This window comes from Myxocyprinus asiaticus, chromosome 27, assembly GCF_019703515.2.
Source record: "Myxocyprinus asiaticus isolate MX2 ecotype Aquarium Trade chromosome 27, UBuf_Myxa_2, whole genome shotgun sequence".
Lineage (NCBI taxonomy): Eukaryota > Metazoa > Chordata > Actinopteri > Cypriniformes > Catostomidae > Myxocyprinus > Myxocyprinus asiaticus.
The window spans coordinates 35998370-36020585 of record NC_059370.1 but is presented as its reverse complement, the minus strand read 5'-3'; the positions used below and the strand labels follow the sequence as shown (position 1 = coordinate 36020585).

At 37.2% G+C, this 22216-nt stretch overlaps 2 protein-coding genes across 3 annotated transcripts in view; both read left to right on the top strand.

Moving 5' to 3' along the window:
• The window catches only part of LOC127417916 (copper-transporting ATPase 1-like), a 35178-nt gene extending 18621 nt beyond the window's left edge, over window positions 1-16557 (top strand). For both annotated transcript variants that reach the window (XM_051658181.1, XM_051658180.1), the window contains 15 exons: window positions 38-260; window positions 1437-1670; window positions 1832-1923; window positions 2152-2279; window positions 2871-3025; window positions 3338-3472; window positions 4680-4874; window positions 4997-5179; window positions 6392-6602; window positions 6996-7142; window positions 8268-8410; window positions 8502-8705; window positions 10723-10840; window positions 10917-11019; window positions 15552-16557. In XM_051658181.1, the coding sequence (XP_051514141.1) occupies window positions 38-260; window positions 1437-1670; window positions 1832-1923; window positions 2152-2279; window positions 2871-3025; window positions 3338-3472; window positions 4680-4874; window positions 4997-5179; window positions 6392-6602; window positions 6996-7142; window positions 8268-8410; window positions 8502-8705; window positions 10723-10840; window positions 10917-11019; window positions 15552-15825 (2545 nt within the window). In that variant the 3' untranslated portion in view covers window positions 15826-16557. The remainder of the gene's footprint in view (window positions 1-37; window positions 261-1436; window positions 1671-1831; window positions 1924-2151; window positions 2280-2870; window positions 3026-3337; window positions 3473-4679; window positions 4875-4996; window positions 5180-6391; window positions 6603-6995; window positions 7143-8267; window positions 8411-8501; window positions 8706-10722; window positions 10841-10916; window positions 11020-15551) is intronic.
• Window positions 16558-16698: 141 nt separating this feature from the next.
• On the top strand, window positions 16699-20659 carry sowahab (sosondowah ankyrin repeat domain family member Ab). The gene has a single exon (XM_051658182.1). The coding sequence runs from the start codon at window positions 19122-19124 to the stop codon at window positions 20583-20585; it is 1464 nt and encodes a 487-aa protein (XP_051514142.1). The 5' UTR covers window positions 16699-19121; the 3' UTR covers window positions 20586-20659.
• Window positions 20660-22216: the final 1557 nt, after the last annotated feature.

Sequence of the window (22216 nt, the reverse complement as noted above, 5' to 3'; positions counted from 1 at the left end):
TGCCTGTGTACAAATATTCTTTGCTCTTTTCTCCCAGGTGGAGAAGATCATTCCTAATTAGTTTGTTTTTTTGTGTGCCTGTTATGGGCATGATGATCTACATGATAATAGTGGATCACATGATTGACATGTCCCATCACCATAACGCCACAGCCGAGGACAGAGAAAAGTACCACTCCACCATGTTCCTAGAGAAACAGCTTCTTCCTGGTCTTTCCATCATGAATTTGCTCTCATTCCTCTTCTGTGTACCTGTGCAGGTTTGTTACCTCTTATTTGCAGGATTTACTTATGCACTATGTGAAGAAAATGTTTCACAATACATATTTAAAGGAATATTTCACATAAAAATAAACATTCTGTGAATATTTACAGGCCCTCATGTTACTCCAAACCTGTATGACTTTTTTTCTTCCGTGGAACACAAAAGGAGAAATTTCGAAGAATATACTGGTTGCTCTTTTCAGTGCAATTAGAATGAATGGGAACTGGAAATTTTTAAAGGAATAGTTCACCCAAAAATAAAAATTCTCTCATCATTTACTCACCCTCATGCCATCCCAGATGTGTATGACTTTCTGTCTTCTGCTGAACACAAACAAAGAGTTTTAGGATAATATCTCAGATCTTTAGGTCCATACAATGAAAGTCAACAGGGTCCAAAACTTTGAAGCTCAAAAAAGCACATAAAGACAGACTCCAGTGGTTAAATTCATGTCTTCTGAAGCGATATGATCGTGTGGGTGAGAAGCACATAAGTCCTTTTTTACTATTATTCTCCTCCCTGCCCAGTAGGTGGTGATATGCCCAAAGAATGTGAATCGGCAAAAACAAAACAAGAAGAACACTTATGAGAGAAGAGCGCTTAGGGGGGCTGTTTTAAAGTGGAGATTTATAGAAAAAAAAAGGACTTAAATGTTGATTTGTTTCTCACCCACACTTATCACTTCTGAAAGCATGGATTTAACCACTGGATTACATTTATGCTGCCTTTATATGCTTTTTGGAACTTCAAAGTTCTAGCCACCGTTCACTTGAATTGTGTGGACCAACATAGCTGACAAATTCTTGAGCAAACGATGAGAGAATTTTCATTTTTGGGTGAACTATTCTTTAAAGCTTCAAAAAGAACATAAAAGCACCATAAAAGTGGTCAATATGACTAATATTCCAAGCATTGTGTTAGAAAAAGACTTAAATTTAAGTCATTATTCATTGAAAATCATTCTGAATAATTCCTTTAAGAAGCTGATCCGGTTCTCAAGTCAAAACAGGTATGGAACAACATTAGGGTGAGTAAATAAAAACACAATCTTCATTTGGTGAACTATTCCTTTACGTTTCATGTTCACCTAAAATATGCAGTTGCGGCATTTTTAATGAAAGATCTCTTTGTAGTAAGTGACCATACCTGTTTTACACCTTTTTGCCTGCAGTTTATGGGTGGGCGGTACTTCTATTGTCAAGCCTACAAAGCTGTAAAGCACCGGACGGCAAATATGGATGTGCTCATAGTACTAGCAACCACAATAGCGTTCACATACTCTTTGGTGATTCTACTGGTTGCCATGCTAGAGAGGGCAAAGGTGAACCCCATCACTTTCTTTGATACTCCGCCCATGCTGTTTGTGTTCATCTCGCTGGGCAGGTGGCTGGAGCAAATAGCAAAGGTACTCATCCTGCTTATGAATGAGTTTGCATAAAGAACGTGAACAAGCATTTCTAGTTAAACGAGCTATTCATCTGCCTGCTCATAATTAACGGTGTAAGTTTCCAATGATTACTCTGCCCTTATTTTAATTGAGTTGTATTGTTTTGTCTTTAATCGCAGAGTAAGACCTCTGAGGCTCTGTCCAAGCTGATGTCTTTACAGGCAACAGAGGCCACAGTTGTTACACTGAATGGTGATATGTCTGTGTTAAGGTTTGTCATCATTTCACTGTTTCATGTTATTACAGTGCTTGAAAACTAAAGCCTAAAACCAAAGACTACCTTAAAACATATTCTTTTGCTGCCTTACAAGCACTGGTATTTCCTTCAGGATATGCAAAACCAGTGTTTAGTTTGTGGTTGATTTAAACAGAAAGCACACTTCCTCCACACATAATAATGTGAACATTCTCTCTCTCTCTCTCTCTCTCTCTCTCTCAGTGAAGAGCAGGTGGATGTAGAGCTGGTACAGAGGGGGGATATCGTGAAGGTTGTGCCTGGAGGGAAGTTTCCAGTAGATGGCCGAGTGATTGAAGGACACTCCATGGCAGACGAGTCTCTCATTACGGGTTAGAATGGACATTTTTTCTACTATCTGATATAAATACCATGAAGGGATTATTAGTGTTCATACATAGGATTAGTGTCTTGAACTAACCCATTACCTTGAGAATAAAAAATTCAGAGTGTAAAACACCTAAGCGATCTAACTTGATTTGTTGTACCTGGTGAACAATAAATTCTATGGTCCCATAGATTTACATTGAAGAAGGGACCCGAGCCACATCTAGGGCCCAGAATATAGCAAGTCTAAAATGACCTTTGACCTTGGGCCAGCAAGCAACTACTTAGAACTGCATAACATTGCTCTGGCAACCACCAATATCACACTAGCATTTGTGGCAACAATGTTTTTAACTGGCAAGCACCACGCACAATTTCTTGTAACAATCTACAACAAAAATGTAACAATCTTATTTTGTATTTAGTTCCGTCCAGTGGATTTTAACCACTAGATTTCTAGCATTTTAGATTTGTTTGATGGAGAAGAACCCATGGATTTTCTGAACTTTTCAAAAATGTCTGTGAACTGTTTCCATTTTCCAATTTGTACAGTCACTGGATTGTTGTGGTATAATTGTGTCTTTCTTTTGTTGTAGGTGAAGCCATGCCTGTCACTAAGAAACCAGGGAGCACAGTTATCGCAGGCTCTATTAATCAGAACGGCTCTCTATTGATCAAAGCCACTCATGTGGGCATGGACACCACCCTCTCTCAGATTGTCAAACTGGTGGAGGAGGCACAGACTTCAAAGGTGCGTTTGTCACTTTGCTAACAGAACATGTTACTGATCAGACATCCATCATGCAATTTGCCAATAATAGCTTCACATTCTTTAGATTATTACAGATAAAAGCTTTCTTATTTTGTTGTAAGACACAGATGATAGTCCTTATCATTGTACTTTTGTTTTTACCTCTAATAATCTAATAATCCAAAAAGAAAAATATTACAAGGGATATGAAGTGTATGGTACTATGACAGTTTTCCAGTGTATATTTTTAACCAGCACATCTGAATTCACCTTTGACATTTGCATAACCTTTTTTGAGCTTTTCAAACCCAGGCCCCGATTCAGCAGTATGCAGATAAGATCAGCGGCTACTTTGTCCCGTTCATTGTGGTAATCTCCGTCCTGACTCTGGTAGCCTGGATTCTGATCGGCTTTGTGAACTTTCCACTGGTGGAACAATATTTCCCTGTGAGTGTGCCTTCTGCTTAACTGTGCTTGAATGTGCTTCTAAAGTTAAACAAATCTATCTGTTACCCTTCTGAATCATTTAAAAGTGTTAGGGTTAGCATTTTATTTTGCCCTGAAGTCCACTTATAATGTTAGTCAAGGTTTCTTAAATTAAAAAATGGTCCAAAAAAAAACAAAAAACAATTGGTCAGTGTAGTTTTCTGATCCCTAAAAGCTGTTTTGCTACTGTTAAACAGAATTCTATTTGTAAATGACCTCTGTTATGATTGGCTAACCTCTTTGCATGTTAAACATTACGTTGTACATTTTATTTCAAAAGAGTAAGGACAATCCTGTACTCCAGTATATGTGCACATACTGGCGTGCTGTGGTTATTTTCTTATGAAATTGGACCAGGGCCTCATTTCCCAAAAGCATCGTAAGTTTAAGTAGATTGTAGAAGCGATCGTACGGATCATCTTAGAATTACGGGCTGTTTCCTAAAAGCATTGTAGCTTGAAAAATGTCGTAGATTTACGAGTGCTGTGGAGTAATTGTAGAGCACTTAAGAGCATCATAATGACATAAACTTATGCAGACACTTGCAGGACAATTATGAAATTACACTTAATGCAAATAAATACATTTAATGTTAAGATATACAGTACAGTGACCATGATACTTTAATCTTTAATGTAGTTTATTTATATTTAAATAGATTATAATTATATTGTCTGCCTATATCAGCTACATAAGCCTATTTTTATTATATGATAATATAACATTTTATAATTTAAAATGAAGGCATAAAATGATAAATAATGATAAAAGCAAATCAGCATAAATCTACTTACTTACATGTATTTGTGTGCAGGACCACATAGGCTAGTTGGTACAAAGTGGTCGCATGATTGCATTACAAAATTTAATTCAGAGAGAATGGAGATGTTATATTTAAGGGGAAAACTGTCTATCTTGGCTTGTCTTCCCACCTTCCTCTTCTACAACATCCTCATCTTCCTGTGGTTGCCCACACCACAGCAAATGACAGATTGTAGCCTACTGCACAACATTATCAAATGTGCATGTTAAAAAGGAAAGAACGTTCGTAACTTCGCACGTAGCAAACGCTCTTAAGAACTAAGAGTCTCCGTTATCGGGAAACGCTGCCCAGATTTATATTCTCTCTTTGAATGTCTCTTGAAATTGAGAATATGTCTCTATGCAGGGTTATGATAAGAGTATCTCTGAAGCAGAGGCAGTCATCCGCTTCGCCTTCCAGGCCTCCATCACTGTGCTCTGCATCGCCTGCCCCTGCTCACTGGGCCTGGCCACCCCGACTGCGGTCATGGTGGGAACTGGGGTGGGAGCCCAGAATGGAATCCTCATCAAGGGAGGAGAGCCGTTAGAGATGGCACACAAGGTCAGAAACCAGTCCTGTCTAGTCAGTTTAATGTTTTTGTGTAGCTACGATAGTTCTATGAGGATTTGTCATGAGATGTCATGAATTGAAGGACCAGTTTTCAAATTTGTGTGTGCTTTCAGATTCAGTCCGTGGTGTTTGATAAAACTGGCACCATCACATACGGGGCTCCCAAAGTGATCCAGGTGAAGATGCTGGCGGAGGGGAATCGGATGCCGCGCTCTAAACTGCTGTCGATCATTGGCACAGCTGAGAATAACAGTGAACATCCACTGGGTTCTGCCATCACCAAATTCTGCAAACAGGTCCGTTTAATTATTATGGGTTGTTCCTCATTTGGTAACAGTGTATTTGGGTTTTGCAACAAATCTTTATCATATTATTTGCAAATTGTGTTTTATTACACCCACAGCTGTATGATTCTTGCAGAAAATAATTTGCCCCTTAATAATTATTAATAATTTGGTTGCCACTTTGAGTTCCATTATAAGTAGATTTCTGTCAGCAAATTTGTTTTTATAAACTGCAGTAAGTGACACCATGTCACTAATGCTGATGATGGATCCTAACTTTTATTTAAATTGGAATGTTCCTTTTAATATCCAAATTGTTAGGGGGCCTGGGTAGCTCAGTGGTAAAAGACGCTGGCTACCACTACTGGAGTTCGCTAGTTCAAATCCCAGGGCGTGCCAAATTGGCCCGGTTGCTAGGGAGGGTAGAGTCACATGGGGTAACCTCCACATGGTTGCTATAATGTGGTTCGTTCTCAGTGGGGCGTGTGGTGAGCTGAGTATGGATGCCTAGGTGGATGGCGTGAAGCCTCCACCTAGGTGCTATTTCTCCATGGCAACGTGCTCAACAAGCCACGTGATAAGATGCGCGGGTTGACAGTCTCAGACGAGGAGGCAACTGGGATTCGTCCTCTGCCACCCGGATTTAGGCAAATCACTATGCAACCACGAGGACTTAAAAGCACATTGGGAATTGGGCATTCCCAATTGGGAGAAAAAAATATCCAAATTGTTGTCATATATCCTAATATGACCTTTAATGGAAATGTTAAAATATTTTCTTTTGTGCAAAATTTACAGTGCACTTAAAATACATATTTCATTTCATTTCTAAATTTGAATACCTTTTTAAGCCAGATTTGTCATTACTGCAATGTACGTGCATGCATGATTAGGGTCATTAGATGCAGTAAAAACACAGCAAATAAAACATGGTTAAATAATATAAAATAAGTTACCAACTTAAACCCAAATCTGTATTTATAAAAACTCTGTAAAAAATGTACAGTAATAAATTATATTAATAAAAAAATAAAGTGTCCATATACACAAGCTCTTTCTGCAGTATTTTCCAGTGCAATTAATTTTTTGGATATTTTGTGTAGTTGACAATTTAGCTATTTTAAAGGACAGTACCTGTGTCAGACTCAGTACTCTATCGGTATCAGTATTCACGGTGCACTTCTGATTTGCATGAGACATTCACAATGCCCCCTCTGTGTTCAGGAGTTGGGGACAGACTCTCTCGCCACCTGTACAGATTTTCAAGCTGTGCCAGGATGTGGCATCAGGTGTCAGGTCAGTAACACAGAGAACTTGCTGCGGAGAGAAGACAGTGACAGCGAGGATAACCAGCGCAATGCTGTCCTGATCCAGATCAGTGATACCAGAGCCCACATCAGTGATCACCCACTCATCATGGACCCACAGCCACTCAGTGAGTGTCACATGACATAATCCCCATGGTTTGATTGGTTGCAAATTAAGCAGAAAGCGCTGTCAACTTTAGAAGTAAATTGAAATCACGTTTTTTTTTTTTTACTACTCTAATTAAGTGCCTCACCTCAGAAATGTTTGGTAAAGCTTTCCCTCCATTCACAAGATAAATCACTTAGTTTAAATGTTCACCACCTTTTTCTTGCTGTTTTAGTCACAGCTTAGAAACATCCATTAGATGTTTTTAAAGGCAATTTGTAAAAAGTATAATTTATTTTGTAATGAAAATGCATTGCAAGGGTTAAATTGCATTCTGAAATCAGTATTAAACATTCCAAGAGCATTGGCTTGAAGGCGTCTGGTAAACCGTAGTTCATCTGTTGTGCTGTTTCAGCTGTGGTACAGACTGCCTCATACACAGTGCTGATTGGGAACAGAGAGTGGATGAGGAGAAATGCACTGCAGGTGCGAGCAGATGTGGATGAAGCCATGACGGAGCACGAGCAGAGAGGACGCACCGCTGTGCTGGTGGCTGTGGACGGTGAGTGCAGAAAAGTTTTTTTTTTTTCATGTCCACCATACTTTGCTCAGTGGAAATGATAAAGCATTAAAGATGAAGTAGCCTACTCCCAGTTTAATGTTCCATGTGTCTGGAGGCCAACTGTATTTGCCATTCATGAAAGCTTTTGATAAAATAATAGTATGAAAAGTTGTCAACCCAAATAAAGTGACATTTTTACAAGCTTGTAAACAAGATGTTTGGTTAAAGGGATAGTTCACCCAAAAATGTGAACTATCATCATTTACTCACCCTTGTCCCATCCCAGATGTGTATGACTTTCTTTCTTCTACAGAACACAAATGAAGATTTTTAGAAGAATATCTCAGCTCGGTAGGTCCATACAATGCAAGTTAATGGTGACCAGAACTTAGAAGGACCAAAAAATGACATAAAGGAGGCAAAAAAGTAATCCACAAGACTCCAGTGGTTAAATCCATGCCTTGAGAAGCAATATGATAGGTGTGGGTGAGAAGCAGATCAATATTTAAGTCCTTTTTTTCTATCAATCTCCACCTTTGACCAGCCTCAACCAGTAGGTGGCTGAATGTGAAAGTCACTTCCACACCAGAATGTGTAAGTGAAAGTGTAGATTTACAGTTAAAAAAGAAATTAAATAATGATCTGTTTCTAACCCAGACCTGTCATATCGCTTCTGAAGACATGGATATAACCACTGGAGTTGTATGGATTACTTTTATACTGCCTTTTGGGCCTTCAAAGTTCTGGTCACCATTCACTTGCAATGTGAGGACAAACAGAGCAGAAATATTATTTTAAAAATCTTCGTTTGTGTTCTGCAGAAGAAAGAAAGCCATACTCATCTTGGATTGCATGAGGGTGAGTAAATGATGAGAGAATTTTCATTTTTGGGTGATCTATCCCTTTAAGATAAATCACAATTAGGTATGTACATGTTACCATGACATCATTACTTGCAGTTAGCAATTTTCAAAATTGAATCTTACATTTCTTTAAAAAAAAAAAAAAAAAAAAGTGTGCTGTGTTTGCCTCGTAATAACACTGTAATAACTGCATCAAGCAGTGTAAAATGTTAATTTGTTTATGCTGAAGATGTGTCTTTGTGCTGTTCTGTGTTATTCATAGGTGAGCTTTGTGCCATGGTGGCCATCGCAGACATGGTGAAGCCTGAAGCCGAGCTGGCTGTCCATACTCTAACAGCGATGGGGCTGGAGGTCATACTGATGACCGGGGACAACAGCAAAACAGCCCGAGCTATCGCTGCCCAAGTACAGTATGCCTTAATATTCCCTTTAATAATAGTCTGCACTGCAGCAGTGAATTTAAACAACTGAGGCTATGCTGTGTTTATGTGTCCAGGTGGGCATCAGGAAAGTTTTTGCTGAAGTCTTGCCATCTCACAAGGTAGCAAAAGTGGAGCAGCTCCAGCAAGCCGGGAAACGAGTGGCCATGGTGGGTGACGGGGTGAATGACTCCCCTGCACTAGCAATGGCAGACGTAGGCATCGCCATAGGCACCGGCACAGATGTGGCTATCGAGGCTGCAGATGTGGTGCTTATCAGGGTATGGACACTATAGTAACTGGGTTAGATGTTGTGGCTGAAGCCAGTAAAAGTCAAGGCTTCCATATGCAGCAAAAAAGGCAAAAGGTTTAAAGAAATGTTCAAGCTTCAGTATAAGTTAAGCTCAATCAACAGCATTTGTGGCATAATGTTGATTACCACAGAAAATAATTTAGACTCATCCCTCGTTTATTTGGAAAAACATAAACAGTCCATAAACATTAAGATACTGTTTTTACAGTATAGCCATAAGGCGTAATTATGAGTGATACTTAATACAGCTTATATACAGCTGTATCTCATATACAGTACATCCTCTTAAAGGAATATTTCGGGTTCAATACCAGTTAAGCTCAGTCAACAGCATTTGTGGCATAATGTTGATTACCATAAAAATTTATTTTGACTCATCCCTAGGGTTGCAAAGGGGTGGAAAATGTCCGGTAAATTTCCAGAAACTTTCCAGAAACTTTCCATGGGAAGATAAGCTGAGGAATTTTGGAAATATTGGAAAAAACTTTGGGCACTTGGCTATATACTGCTGCATCTTTGTGGCATTCTTAACATAGGTCTTTGCACAGTATTTGCAAATGTACACAGCCTTTCCTTCTACATTGGCTGAGGTGAAATGTATCCACACATCAGATGGCATTGTTCTGTAGAATAAAATTAGAAAAAAGCTTGTAAAAAACACTAATGCAGTGCCATGCACAAATATAAAAATAGTTAGCTAAACAATTGGAATATTCTGGAATGCTAAAAATATTTAACAATTGATGCTGGACAAATTAATAGAAATAGGCTAGATGAATAGATGAACACTCCTCTATCAGCATGCTAAATCAAACTATAACCTACGTTCTTGTATGATAACAGAAAACTGGCTAGCAGAAGGCAGAAGAAACAGCATCACAGTTGAGCTAGCTAGCACCATGATAGCTAGCCTCTTAAATTGTCAATGAAATGGTGTTAGCTAGCTTACATTTAGCATATCTGATTTACTGGCTAGCTAGCTACTGTATAAACACATTTTGATTTAGTATTTGCTAGTTAAACTTCAATACCATAGATCAAATATATTTACCCTAGTAATATCATCAAAACGTACTTGACTGTATGTAGTCCTTGGGCTCAAATGCAGTAGTGTGGCTTCAGAAGTCTTGCTGTAGTAAGTGGCCTGCAGTAAGTAGTGTACTGTGTGCATGTGAGGAATGCACAGGGTAGAAATTCAACTGAATTTGCATTAAATCTGGTTGTTTTAACCAAGATTATGCTGCAAGATGTTTTTTTTTTAACTACATTTAAGTTCCTTGTTATAGGCTAACTTGCATTTTTGCAAATTTCCAGTTTATTCCCATTAATTCCTGTTAATTCCCATGGAAAGTTTCCAACTTTGAAAATTCCTGGAATTTTGCAATGCTACTCGTCCCTCATTTTCTCTAAAATAAAACAAATTAAAATAAATCGAGATTACAATGAGGCACTTACAATGAAAGTGAATGGGGACAATTTTTGGAGGGTTTAAAGTCAGAAATGTGAAGCTTCTAATTCTATAAAAGCACTTGCATTCATTCTTCTTGCATTGAGTATTGTTTGAGTTGTAAAGTTGTTTAGATAGTCATTTTAGGGTTTGTTGACATTACATCGTCATGGCAACGGAGTTGTAAAATTGGCTGTAACTTTACACAGAATATACTATTAAGTGATTTTATCACATTAAAATCATGTATACACTCATATTGGTTACGTCTTGTGGCTTTACTTCTGAAAAAGTGAGTGTTTTAATGTTCAAACATTTGCCCCCAATCACTTCTATTGTAAGTGCCTCACTGTAACCCAGATTTTTGCTTTTTTTTTAAAGAAAAGTACAATTAAATTTTTGTTATAATCAACATTATGCCAAAAAATGCTATCGATCGAGCTTAACTTGTATTGAACCCGGAATATTCCTTTAATCATTCAGCTAGAGATGGCACCGGCTTTTTGATGTGCCATTTTAAACTATGTTTTTCTCTTAGAACGATCTTCTTGATGTGGTTGGAAGTATCGACCTTTCTAAGAAGACAGTAAAGAGAATCAGAATCAACTTTGTATTTGCACTAATCTACAATCTTGTGGGAATTCCAATTGCTGCAGGTAAGCTATCATAGAAAACAGAGTTAATTTCTTGAATTACTGATTGAGTTGCATTAATTGATGCTGTTATATTCAGGTGTATTTATGCCTGTTGGTCTGGTGCTGCAGCCCTGGATGGGCTCTGCTGCTATGGCTGCCTCCTCAGTCTCGGTGGTGCTGTCTTCTCTCCTGCTAAAATGGTAAGCCTTCCCGATTGTTCTACAACCTAAACATCATGAAAAAATTAACAATTTCAGGTTGGTCAGACAGCAACGCTCCTGTCAAAGTGGGCCGTTCTTAGCTAGAATAAGCTGCAGTGTGGACCAGACTTACCGATATTCAAAAATCTATCTGCAGGAGACCACACTGTAAAACAAAATTACAGTTTTAAAAAAAAAAAAAAAACTGGCAGCTGTGGTTGCCAGAATAATTATGTAAAAAATGCAGTAAAAATGTAAACAACTTTACAGTACAACCTGTAAATTTAACAGATTAAAACTTGTTTTTACGGTAGATTCTACGGTGTAGTACCGTTGTTTATATTATTAAATTATAAACTTAATATATTAACCTTCTGAATCTGTAAAAATCTGCTTTTCACTTTATAATGTATTGTTAATCACTGTAGTAATTACAGAAGGGCACATGATGACATGCAGTTCATCAATAGTGGCTCTTCCAGGAGCAATGACCAATAAACATGTAGAGACAGTGCTCAGTGTCACTCACACAAACACTAAACACCATCAGGGTAACACATGTGAAATTAAAATAATGCAGTAAACATTAACTAAACTACATCAAATATAACATAGAACACCCCAAAGTACAAAACTGATATTAAAAATAAGAAGAAACATAACTATTCCCATAAAATATAATTAAATGTAATGGGTCATGCAGGGAATTCTGGGAATTCTTTTTTTACCGTAATTTTAACAATAATTTACTGTAAAAAGTACATGTAAACATAATCTTGTTAAACATAATATAAATTTTAGCCGTTAATTATACGGGAAAAATCATTCTTTTTACATCTAAAAAATTTAATTTTTATAACATTTTACCTTAAAATTACATGTATTGTCTTTTTAAATATTAAATTGTTTTACGTATATTTTACAGTAACTACTTGTTAACTAATTTACATTTTTTTACTGTAGTATTTTTACAGTCTTTTACCGTTAAAATTACGGACATTTTTTACAGTGCAGATGTTTGTTGGTGTCACCGAAATGGTTTAAATGAGCACAATTAATGTGTATTAATAGTAGGGCTGAGCGATATGACGATATATATCGTGGCGACGATATAAAGTCTCAGACGATAGAGATTTTGCTATATCGTGTATATCACGATATGTAAATATTAATGTGCGCAGACTGGGCTTATCTATCAGTGGACAGAGCTTCGTGTGAGACATGGACAGTGTTTAAAAAAGATTTGGCAGCCGCCTAAGCAAATTCAATTACATTAATGTCGCATTTCATAAGTGTTTAATATGGTTCTTATCTGACGTGCGCATCGGTGTATCATGTGAGCGTCGCATGCACCATCTCAGGATCATGCTTCCTGATATTTACAGGAGAGCGCAGAGCGGAATCACATGCACTATTTAATCATTTTTAACCCATATTTCGGAATTTTGGCTATTATTTACCATCGTCATTACAGTTTTTCCTCGATTGATTTTACACATTTCTCCATACTCACAACACTGCTCTCAAAACAATTAACACAGCCATCTGAACACTTTACAATTGTCCTAACCAAATTGTACTTATTTCTTGATTTTCATCAAATTTCTCTGATCCAAGATTCATGCTTTCAAAACAGTTAACACACAGACAACTAAATTAAAGTCATATTCTCAAATGCACATGCCAGGTTGTCAGATCCCTTTATATGGATATCTGCTGTGTTAGTAATGTACACAGCAAAGAAAATGCAATTTACTAAATTTTTCACACAACTATCATTACTTTGCTATATATAAAAAGGGTCAAATATGAAAATTCAGAGCAAACAATAAGGAGGAAGAAGAGGACGAACAAGACAAAGATGAGGTGCAAACTGAGAAGAGGTAGAGTGGGTAAAGGAAGAGGAAATAGGAAGAAGTGATGAGAAAAGGGGAAGGTTTTCTCAACTCTTTCAGGGGTGAGCATTGAAAGACTTGAGGAAAGACCAAATGGAGATGGTGTAATGATGGTGAGCAGAGAGAAAGAGAACAGCAGGGTGGAAGAGTAGAGTAAAGAGGACAGAAGAAGCTCAAATGATGAATGAGAGTCCCTCAGACTGATCATGTTATGAATCACGATCTCTCTGAGTTCGGCCTAACGTGAGCAGATCTACGGTGACTTCAGTTTCAACAAATAAAAGAAGAGGGAGGAATGGCATTGGTCTGCATGCCACAGTCAGTGTCCACAATTACACTGAAAAATGGAAAGCAGCTCTATTGAAATACTGAACCAGTACACTTAAAAACAACCTAATCCATTTATGTTTGAGATGAGAACATAATTATATTGTGTAAAGTCCAAGTAAAATTCAACACAGTCATAAAAAAGTGATTTGATTACATTGATCTGAAATGATCAAATTGATTCGGACATCTAACGGATAGTGTTCACTCAACATAATTTTTACTGCTTTCTCAATTTAGTTAATCCAACACAATTCTTTAGCATTTGGTCACAACTTAATTTCATTGTGTACATTCCAACTATGTTTACTTAATCCAATTGTGTTGGGACTATGTGAAAAAGATTTGTTCCATCAAAGTATTTCTGAAACAGGACAGGGGATTTACATTTCCCAGCATGCTTTGCATGAGACTGGATTGGTAGAGTAAATTTAGAAATTAAGTGTCATTTGAATGTATTTCTACACAAAATGAAAGAAGTAGGAAACTTGTTATTGTTTAATGTTCTGTTATGTTGGGATTTAGATAAGTTTCTGTCATGGTTGATATTTTCCAGTGGTTACCATTGCGGAGAAGAGTGAAGCTAATGGTTAGGTCGAGGATGGGTGATTTACAATATTGTACTTTGCTGAACAGTGTGTGCATATCATGAAGCAAAGACTGATTGAGGATCAGTAGACCCTCCTCAACAGCACCACCCTTGACATACTGAACAAAAAGATATCTGCTATATGCTAATGTGGATTGTTGCTATAGCAGCAAGCTATTAAGTTGAGTGAAGTAATTGACGGATCTAATTTAAGTGAGGTTAACTCAATTCCTTTGGGTTTATGCAACACAAAACATTTAAGTAGAGCCTACATTTTCATTTCATATTAAGGAAACTCATTATGTGGAACTGATGTCCATAATTGAATTACGTAAAACCAACAAAAAATTTTTTTTTCAGTGTACTGTACCATCTGTGCTTACAGTGATGTTTACGTAGTAGGTCTATACAATATAGCAAGATTTTTTCTTCTTTACACTAAACTTCCTCATCCTCTTCCCAGAGGAAAAGCAGTAAAAAAAAATAAAAAGAAATAAATTTTGATACATTTTACGAAAAGGAAAAATGTCTTTATTGTGGATTTTTATGATAAATGTGTTATTTTAATAGTAGAGTTGTGTCTATAGCTGAAAATGTTATGAATTCAATAGAGAACACATCTGTAGTTTGTATTTAAGTATTTAGATTTTATAAATGCATTATCAGAAAAGAATACGGCGCTTCATTATGCAGTGAAATTGAATTGTTCTGCAAAATTAAGTGTCTGTTTTGTCGGCTGAGGGCATTGACAATAGTTTGGAGAAATGTGTAAAACTGATTGAGAAAAACTGTAATGGTTCTCTAAACAAGGTTAATGAATGCAGTGCATTATATCGATGAACAATGAAACCTATGTAGACACCTTAAAGTCAATTCTAAACAGTTCATTTTTGGGAGCATTAGGAACAGGGGGGATTTTATTAGATGGAAGGCTGCCTAGGTTGTATTTTAAGTAGGGATGTCGATTTTACATGTTAAATAACACATAAAAAAAAATAGTGCAATTAATCATGCCCCTGGACAATAATGAGGAATAATGTTTTTTTATGAGTTTCGGTCAGGGGGCAGTAAGTGCAACTCAGGCTGAACAGGCAATGCGCAGCTGTACAGACAAGAAACCACACTTACTGGCAGCAGAAGATGAGGATGCGTTCTTGCATTCAAACAGCTGGACAGAACGCAAGTCTGAATGCAGGGTTCTCGATGTGTTTTCATAAATTTTGAAATAAGTTTAATTTGACACAGCGTCCGAAAAATGACACAACAACCAAAGTGAGACGGTCCAAAAATGTCCATCTGATGCATTTTTACATAGACACATTCTACCTCAGACAGATTGACGAGTTCAGTTGCAAAATGGATTACTGTGGACTGTAGGCTAATGATTCAGTGATATAACTAAAATGTTCAGTGATGTGGAAATAAACAATATATTGTCTTCTAAAACCGCTTTTTGAATTTCCTAATCAATGTAATGTATTTTAATTATCTGAATTATCATATTTATTGTATATTAAATTTAAAACAATTTAAATATAAATATTTTATCATTATTTAGTGATTTGATTTCATTTGGAGGCCTTTCTCTGCAAATATCAACATATGCAATTAATTCTGTTAGTTAATCAGCGCATCATTAAATTAATTCAATTAAATATTTTAGTCGATTGACTTGATTAAAAGATGACTGGATAAAAGAAGACTCATTTACTCTTTTTCAGTTACACTAAACCCAGCGCTGAGACACTGAAAAGGCGATTTGGTGAGGTAAGGAAACAAGGCAGTCTGACGGATGTCAGTGTTCATATTGGGATGGGAGAGCTGCGCCGCCCCTCACCCAAACTCAGCCTGCTCGACCGCATCGTCAACTACAGCCGGGCCTCCATCAACTCACTCCGCTCAGACAAACACTCTCTCAACAGCATGGTCCTCAGTGAGCCAGACAAGCACTCATTGCTTGTAGGGGATGCTAACTGTGATGAGGAGACTGTTTGAAGGTGGAGGGCATATTGCAGGGAGTCGGAAGGGCTCCTGACTTTACCTCAGTGCCTGTTAGGGAGGGAGAACTGCGTCTAAGTCCAAATTTTAGTAGTTTGTTTCTGCTGCTTGGCTTAGATTGAGCTGCTTTGGTTGTCCTTTCAATAGCCATTTGCATCACTATAGAAAAGGCTTTCTATTAGTCTCTGTTTACTTTTAGAGTAATTATACTTGGTGGCCAATTTAAGATGACAATCTAGAAAAGCCAGTTAACAGTGCTGCAGGATGTCTAGGAAAAGTTGGTGAAATCAGTTATATTTTTGTGAATATTACCATTTACTAGTGATTTATTGTGTTTTATGGGAATGATTAAGTGAATATTTATTACATCATTTATTTATATTGTTTTAACATACTTTTTGTGGGACATGAAAGAATGTGAAGATTTATTATATCAGTGAACAAATGAACTCGCCGTTAGTACTGGAACGCAGTACATTCCAAAGAAAGCAACTTGCCTGCTGTCTCAGAGGGAGCAAAGAATTGTCACCATTGTGGTCGCCATCCACGTATAATCAGTAATGATGGGGCCTCAATTTAGTTACCAAGGAAACAAGACGCTAAACCATTCTAAACCATTCAGTCTTTATAAGATGCATATTCATTTTTGTTCTTCAACTTGAAACCTTTTCAGCTGCCTTTGCTATACTGTATTTAAATGTGCGCTTGTAAACTTGGCTTTTAAATGTATTCATGTTTTTTCTTTCTTCACTTTATTTCAGAACCCAGCGCTTTGTGCAAACTGAGATTGTTACTGACATTTTATGAGCAGGATATTTTTGTATACAGCTTTGTGTGTAGTAATGCCCTTAATAGATACAAAAGTATTCGACGTGTCACAGCACAGCCTGAATCAGGCTACTGAAATATTTGCTGGTTTTATGACACATCTAAGCTTTTTAATTATGTTGGGGATTTTTTATTATTATTTTGAGGATAAAATATCCATAAAGTGGGAAGAAATTTGTTCTTTAAAAGGAAGTTTTGTTACAGTGTTACTGAAGGTCAATTAAGCAATGTCTTCAAATAAAATAAGCGCATTAAGAAGTAATGATTTGTTGTTTACACAAATGAATGGCACCTTTTACCATATTTATTGTTTGTTTTGCCTGAACATGAGTTGAAGATCTGAATATCTTAAAATATTATGCACTTGGTTTCACTAAATGTGGTCTGGGACAATTCTTAAAGTAGTTTTACCACGTATTCTTTAAATAAACAGCCAGTTTTTTATAAGCTGACATCAAACGGGTTCTTTATTCTTTATTTTTTCTTAGTGCAATCTCCTGCTCACAAAATGTGTTTTTGCCATGCCTATAACTTAATATGGGTCAATACTGTCGGATACGAAAAAAAAATATTATAAATATTGGCAGATTTGGCATTCACTTCAATTAATACATGTATTGACAACTGTTTTTATTGAATTGCCACCACAGTCAAGACAGTGAGTAAATGATGTCTGAATTTTCAAGGGTGAACTTACCCTTTTGATAGAGTTGAGCGTGTTGCTCTTCACTATGATAAGCTTGTCATTGTGTGTCTGTTTTACAAGGACACTCAGTTCCTCTCAACAATGTTGTCCACACTGATCACTATGGAAACCTGCAACCAGTGCACATTCTGTGCTCTTGATGACTCAATGAACTGAACCGCTTCTTCTGTTTTTATGGATGACTCAAACGAATGGACAAATAATATTTAGAACCTATTTGCTCAAATGAGTCTAACATTAACAGGCATTTTAACTGACTATTATTGTGCCCCTTTATCCACCCACACAATCCTAATATTAACCAACCAGAAGAGGGCCCTACAAACCAAACCATACGGTTTGCCACAAGAAGTTGCATGGTTTTGCTTATGTAACAATTAATTTTTAATTTAGTTAACTAATTGTGTTAACTTTCCCCTCTAAAAAAAATTTACCATAACCACATTTTTCACTAAAATGCAATAGTTAGGCTACGAATTAAGTGATTACTTGAAAAATTATTGAAAATCGTGGTACTTACAATGCTAAGTAAAGATTAATTTATATACAGTAGCACCTTTTAAAAGAGTATTTCACCCGAAAAGGAAAATTCTTTCATCATTTACTCACCCTCATGCCATCCCAGATGTGTATGACTTTCTTTCTTCTGCAGGACACAAATGAAGATTTTTAAGAATATCTCAGCTCTGTAGGTCCACACAATGCAAGTGAATGGTGTCCAGAACTTTGAAGCTCCAAAAAGGATATAAAGGCAGCATCAAAGTAATCCATAAGTCTCCAGTGGTTAAATCCATGTCTTCAGAAGCAATATGATAGGGGTTGGATGAGAAACAGATCAATTTTTAAGTCCTTTTTTACTATAAATCTCCACCTTTGACTAGCCCCTACCAGTAGGTGGCGATACACACGAAGAATGCGAATCGCCAAAAACTTCAAGAAGAAGAATGTGAAAGTGGAGATTTATCATTTTATCAACTTAAGTCTCACAGAGTATAAAGTGCAGCATTAAAAAAAAGGCTGCTTGACAGTTATATTTTTACCGGTTTCACATGTGCTAAATGTCTGCTTACGCCATCTTCGCCTGCAGAATTTCGCCGTGAGAAAGAGTATGTGTTACCACGTCTTAAATCTTTGTGTTCTGCAGAAAAAAGAAAGACACATCTGGGATGGCCTGAGAGTAAATGATATAAGAATTTTCATTTTTAGGTGACCTATTCCTTTAAAACAGTGTTTACAAAGTGCTTTACAGACATAGAATAAAATACAAAGTAAAATGAGAGAAGACAATATTATACAATTAAAATAAAAATGCATAAAATTCAATTTAAGAGAGAAGATAATTAAATAGCTTGAGGTAGGTATTAAAATATTTGAATATTATTAAAATATTAAATATATATTACTTAAAAATAAAAAATATACATCAATTAAAATATTTAAATATAACAGTCATTTGGTACTGACACTTTTAAGCTACACAACATTTTACTTTTAATTTGTTTACACAACAGTCAAGCTAGGCTATTGGTTCAAAGCTGCTAGTTACTGATTAACTAACAATAAATTACGCGCTCAGCCTCAGCTCCATTCAATAGTGCACGCACATCCACATCCTTCAGTCATTGCGCGTTCATGTGTCGGGCATGGATCATCAGAGGGAGGCAACGCGGACTTCAGAGGATAACCGGAAACAGCAGGTTGTTGTTGAAACATCTCCAACATCTCCGCCAACAACTACTGAAAATACACCGGTAAGAACATGGCTTTGACTCAAGATATCATCTTAACATTTTTACTGGAGCACGGAGGAAAAGTAAAAAACTTGGAACTCGTGAGCAAGTTCAAAGCACTCATAAACTCCAGCGATCCCGCGGAGGAGAAACACAACAGAGATCTGTTCAAACGATTGGTCAACAACGTCGCTGTGGTTAAACAAGTCGATGATGTGAAGTATGTTGTTGTGAAGAAAAAGTACCAAGGATTCAAAGGTGAAAATGTATCATTGGATAACAGTTTGTTTGAATTAAAATCACCATGCAGCAGAGCATGCAGTACTTTATCCATACGTGATTCCAATGAAATACAAAATGCTGATATTATTAATAACAATTATTATCATTGCACCACTCAAACTATGAGTGAATGCAGGATAAGTCCATCTCTGAAAAGCGATCGTTCAGCAAAATGGGATGCAGAGGTTATCCATCCTGACTATAATGCTGCAGAGTCTTTGACAGCAAGAGTACTCAGTGTGACAAGTGATGCTAGAAGTGGCAAAACAGGGTCTGTTTTTGCTCTTGTGGCCATAAAATCGCCACCAAATCCACAACGTGAGCTGCAACTTGATGAAAGGACAAAAACAAATCACAAAGCACTAGAGGATTCTCTAGAGCAGCAGCAGTTGCCATTGGAGATGCTACCACCTCCAGTGATGGCTGAAAAAACCATGAAACTCAAGGCCACAGCATGTCATGGTGTTGCAAGAGAAAGCTTTCGGACTCCAAGAACCAAACGAAAAGAGCTAGATGCACCAGGATCGCCTCAATTGCGAAGGTGTAACAAAGTAACCAGACCTGGGAACAATGAGTCTAAAGATTGTGATATAATTCCTTTGGGATCTATGGAGCATGAGTGGCTTGTGAAATCGGCAACAGGATGCTTCCGTCAGATCTATGGCCTTCTGCTACAAGACCCTCAGCTGGCAGAGAAGCGAAATTTCATGTCTGGATTCACAATTCTGCACTGGGCCGCTAAGAGCGGAAATAGTGAAATGGTCTGTAAAATCATTGACGTTTCAAGACAGAGTGGTGCAAAGATCGATGTTAATGCCAAGTCTTATGATGGATACACCCCTCTCCATATTGCTGCCATTCACAGACATGAGTGTGTGTTATCACTGCTGGTGTGTGAATATGGTGCCAACGCTAACATACGGGATAACAGTGGTAAAAAACCTTACCGTTATCTAAGTCAAGATGTGTCACTTGACATCAGAAAGATGCTCGGAGACCCTCAAGTCCTGCAACAGAGTGCCCACTGTTATTTAGGAGATGACCATAGCCTTTCATATTTACCGAAAGGATTCAGCACCCTGAGTAAACTATTTCAGCCCCACATTGCTGGACATAAAAAGAAATACAGACGTCGACAAAGCTTCCATTTCATCAGCAATGACCATGAAGACTCCAGAAAGAACATTGCACTTAATCGCAAACTGTTTTAAAGGGATAGTTCACCCAAAAATGAATATTCTCTCATTATTTACTCACCCTCATGATATCCCAGGTGTGTATGACTTTCTTTCTTCACCAGAACACATATGAAGAAAATTAGAAAATATCTTCGCTCAGTAGGTCCTTAAAATGCAAGTGAATGGAGATTTCTCTTTTGAAGCTCCAAAAATCACAGACAGTCAGGATAAACGTCATCGGTACAACTCCAGCAGTTAAATTAATGTCTTTCTAAAGCAATACAATCACTTTTGATGTGAAAAAAGATCAATATTTAAGTACTTTTTAACTATAATCCAACGCGAGGGTTAGCTTCACGAGAGGGTGGAGTCTAAGCGGTCTCTCGTGTGACGTATTCGCGTTGCCATGATACCGATGTAATCTCACGTTCTCCTCTTGGTTGAGACATCCAGAATAAGCACACAAACGCACCATTGTGAGTAAAGAAACAGATAAATACAGATCTAAACCAAAACCAACCAACCTACTGTACAGCGTTCCTCCTCCTACACACTTGTAAACAGCGCTGCTCTTCTGCTGTGAGGCACTTGCCTCAGTTCTCACGTGTTTCAAATGCCAATGCAATTACGTCACACGCACGTACCGCTCCTGACCGGAAGCATGATTTGGAATGAAAAAAAAAGTACTTAAAAGATAATTTTTTTGCACCAAATGCAATCGTGTCACTTTAGAAGACATTAATGTAACAGCTGGTGTCGTATAGATGACGTTATGCTGACTGTCTGTGATTTTTGGAGCTTCAAAAGAGAAATCTCCATTTACTTGCATTTTAAGGACCTACTGAGCTGAGATATTTTTCTATTTTTCTTCAAATGTGTTCTGGAGACACCTGGGACATCATGAGCGCAAGTAAATAATGAGAGAATTTTTAATTTTGGGTGAACTATCCCTTTAAGGAAGCTAAGAAATATCCCAACTGAAAGTCAAAGCACTCAAAAAGACACAACCTGTTTTATGTTTGATATAATGTGTGGTTAATTTAATTGGAAATTGTACAGTGAAATCCATGCACACTTAGTTTAGTGATAATTATATATTTGTTAATGAGGTCTGTAAGTAGCCTACCATAGCTAGTTAGCAATTTACTATAATACAGCTAAAAGAGTGAATCTTAAAAGAAATATTCTGGGTTCAATACAAGTTGAGCCGAGTCGACAGCATTTGTGGCATTATATTGATAACCACAAAAATATTTTCAACTCATTCCTTGCTTATTTAAAAAAAGAAGCAAAAATCGCAGTTACAGGAAAGCCCCGCACACACATGCAGCGATTTTATCGTTTGATGTCGCTAGTCTCTGTACCGTGAAGTCGCTGGGCGTTTTTCTTTGACAATGAATCAGTTTTCTTGTCCCTAAAAATGCACACACTGCAGGGGAGATTGATTTATATAAAATGAAGCAGTGCTCATTACATCATATCATTAATAAAAGATGAACGATCTATCAATGTACGAATTAAACTCACTCAGACTGCCAACAATTTCTTTCCTGCTCATAATTTGTTATTATATGTACGTTGTTACAAACAAATCAAAGAACAGTGAAATTGCTCGCTGAAACATAACAACGCTGCTCCGTCTAGTCTGCACTCGACGGATGATG

Coding starts and splice junctions, on each gene's coding strand:
- sowahab (XM_051658182.1), top strand. CDS start 19,122: ATGGCTTTGACTCAAGATATCATCTTAACATTTTTACTGGAGCACGGA.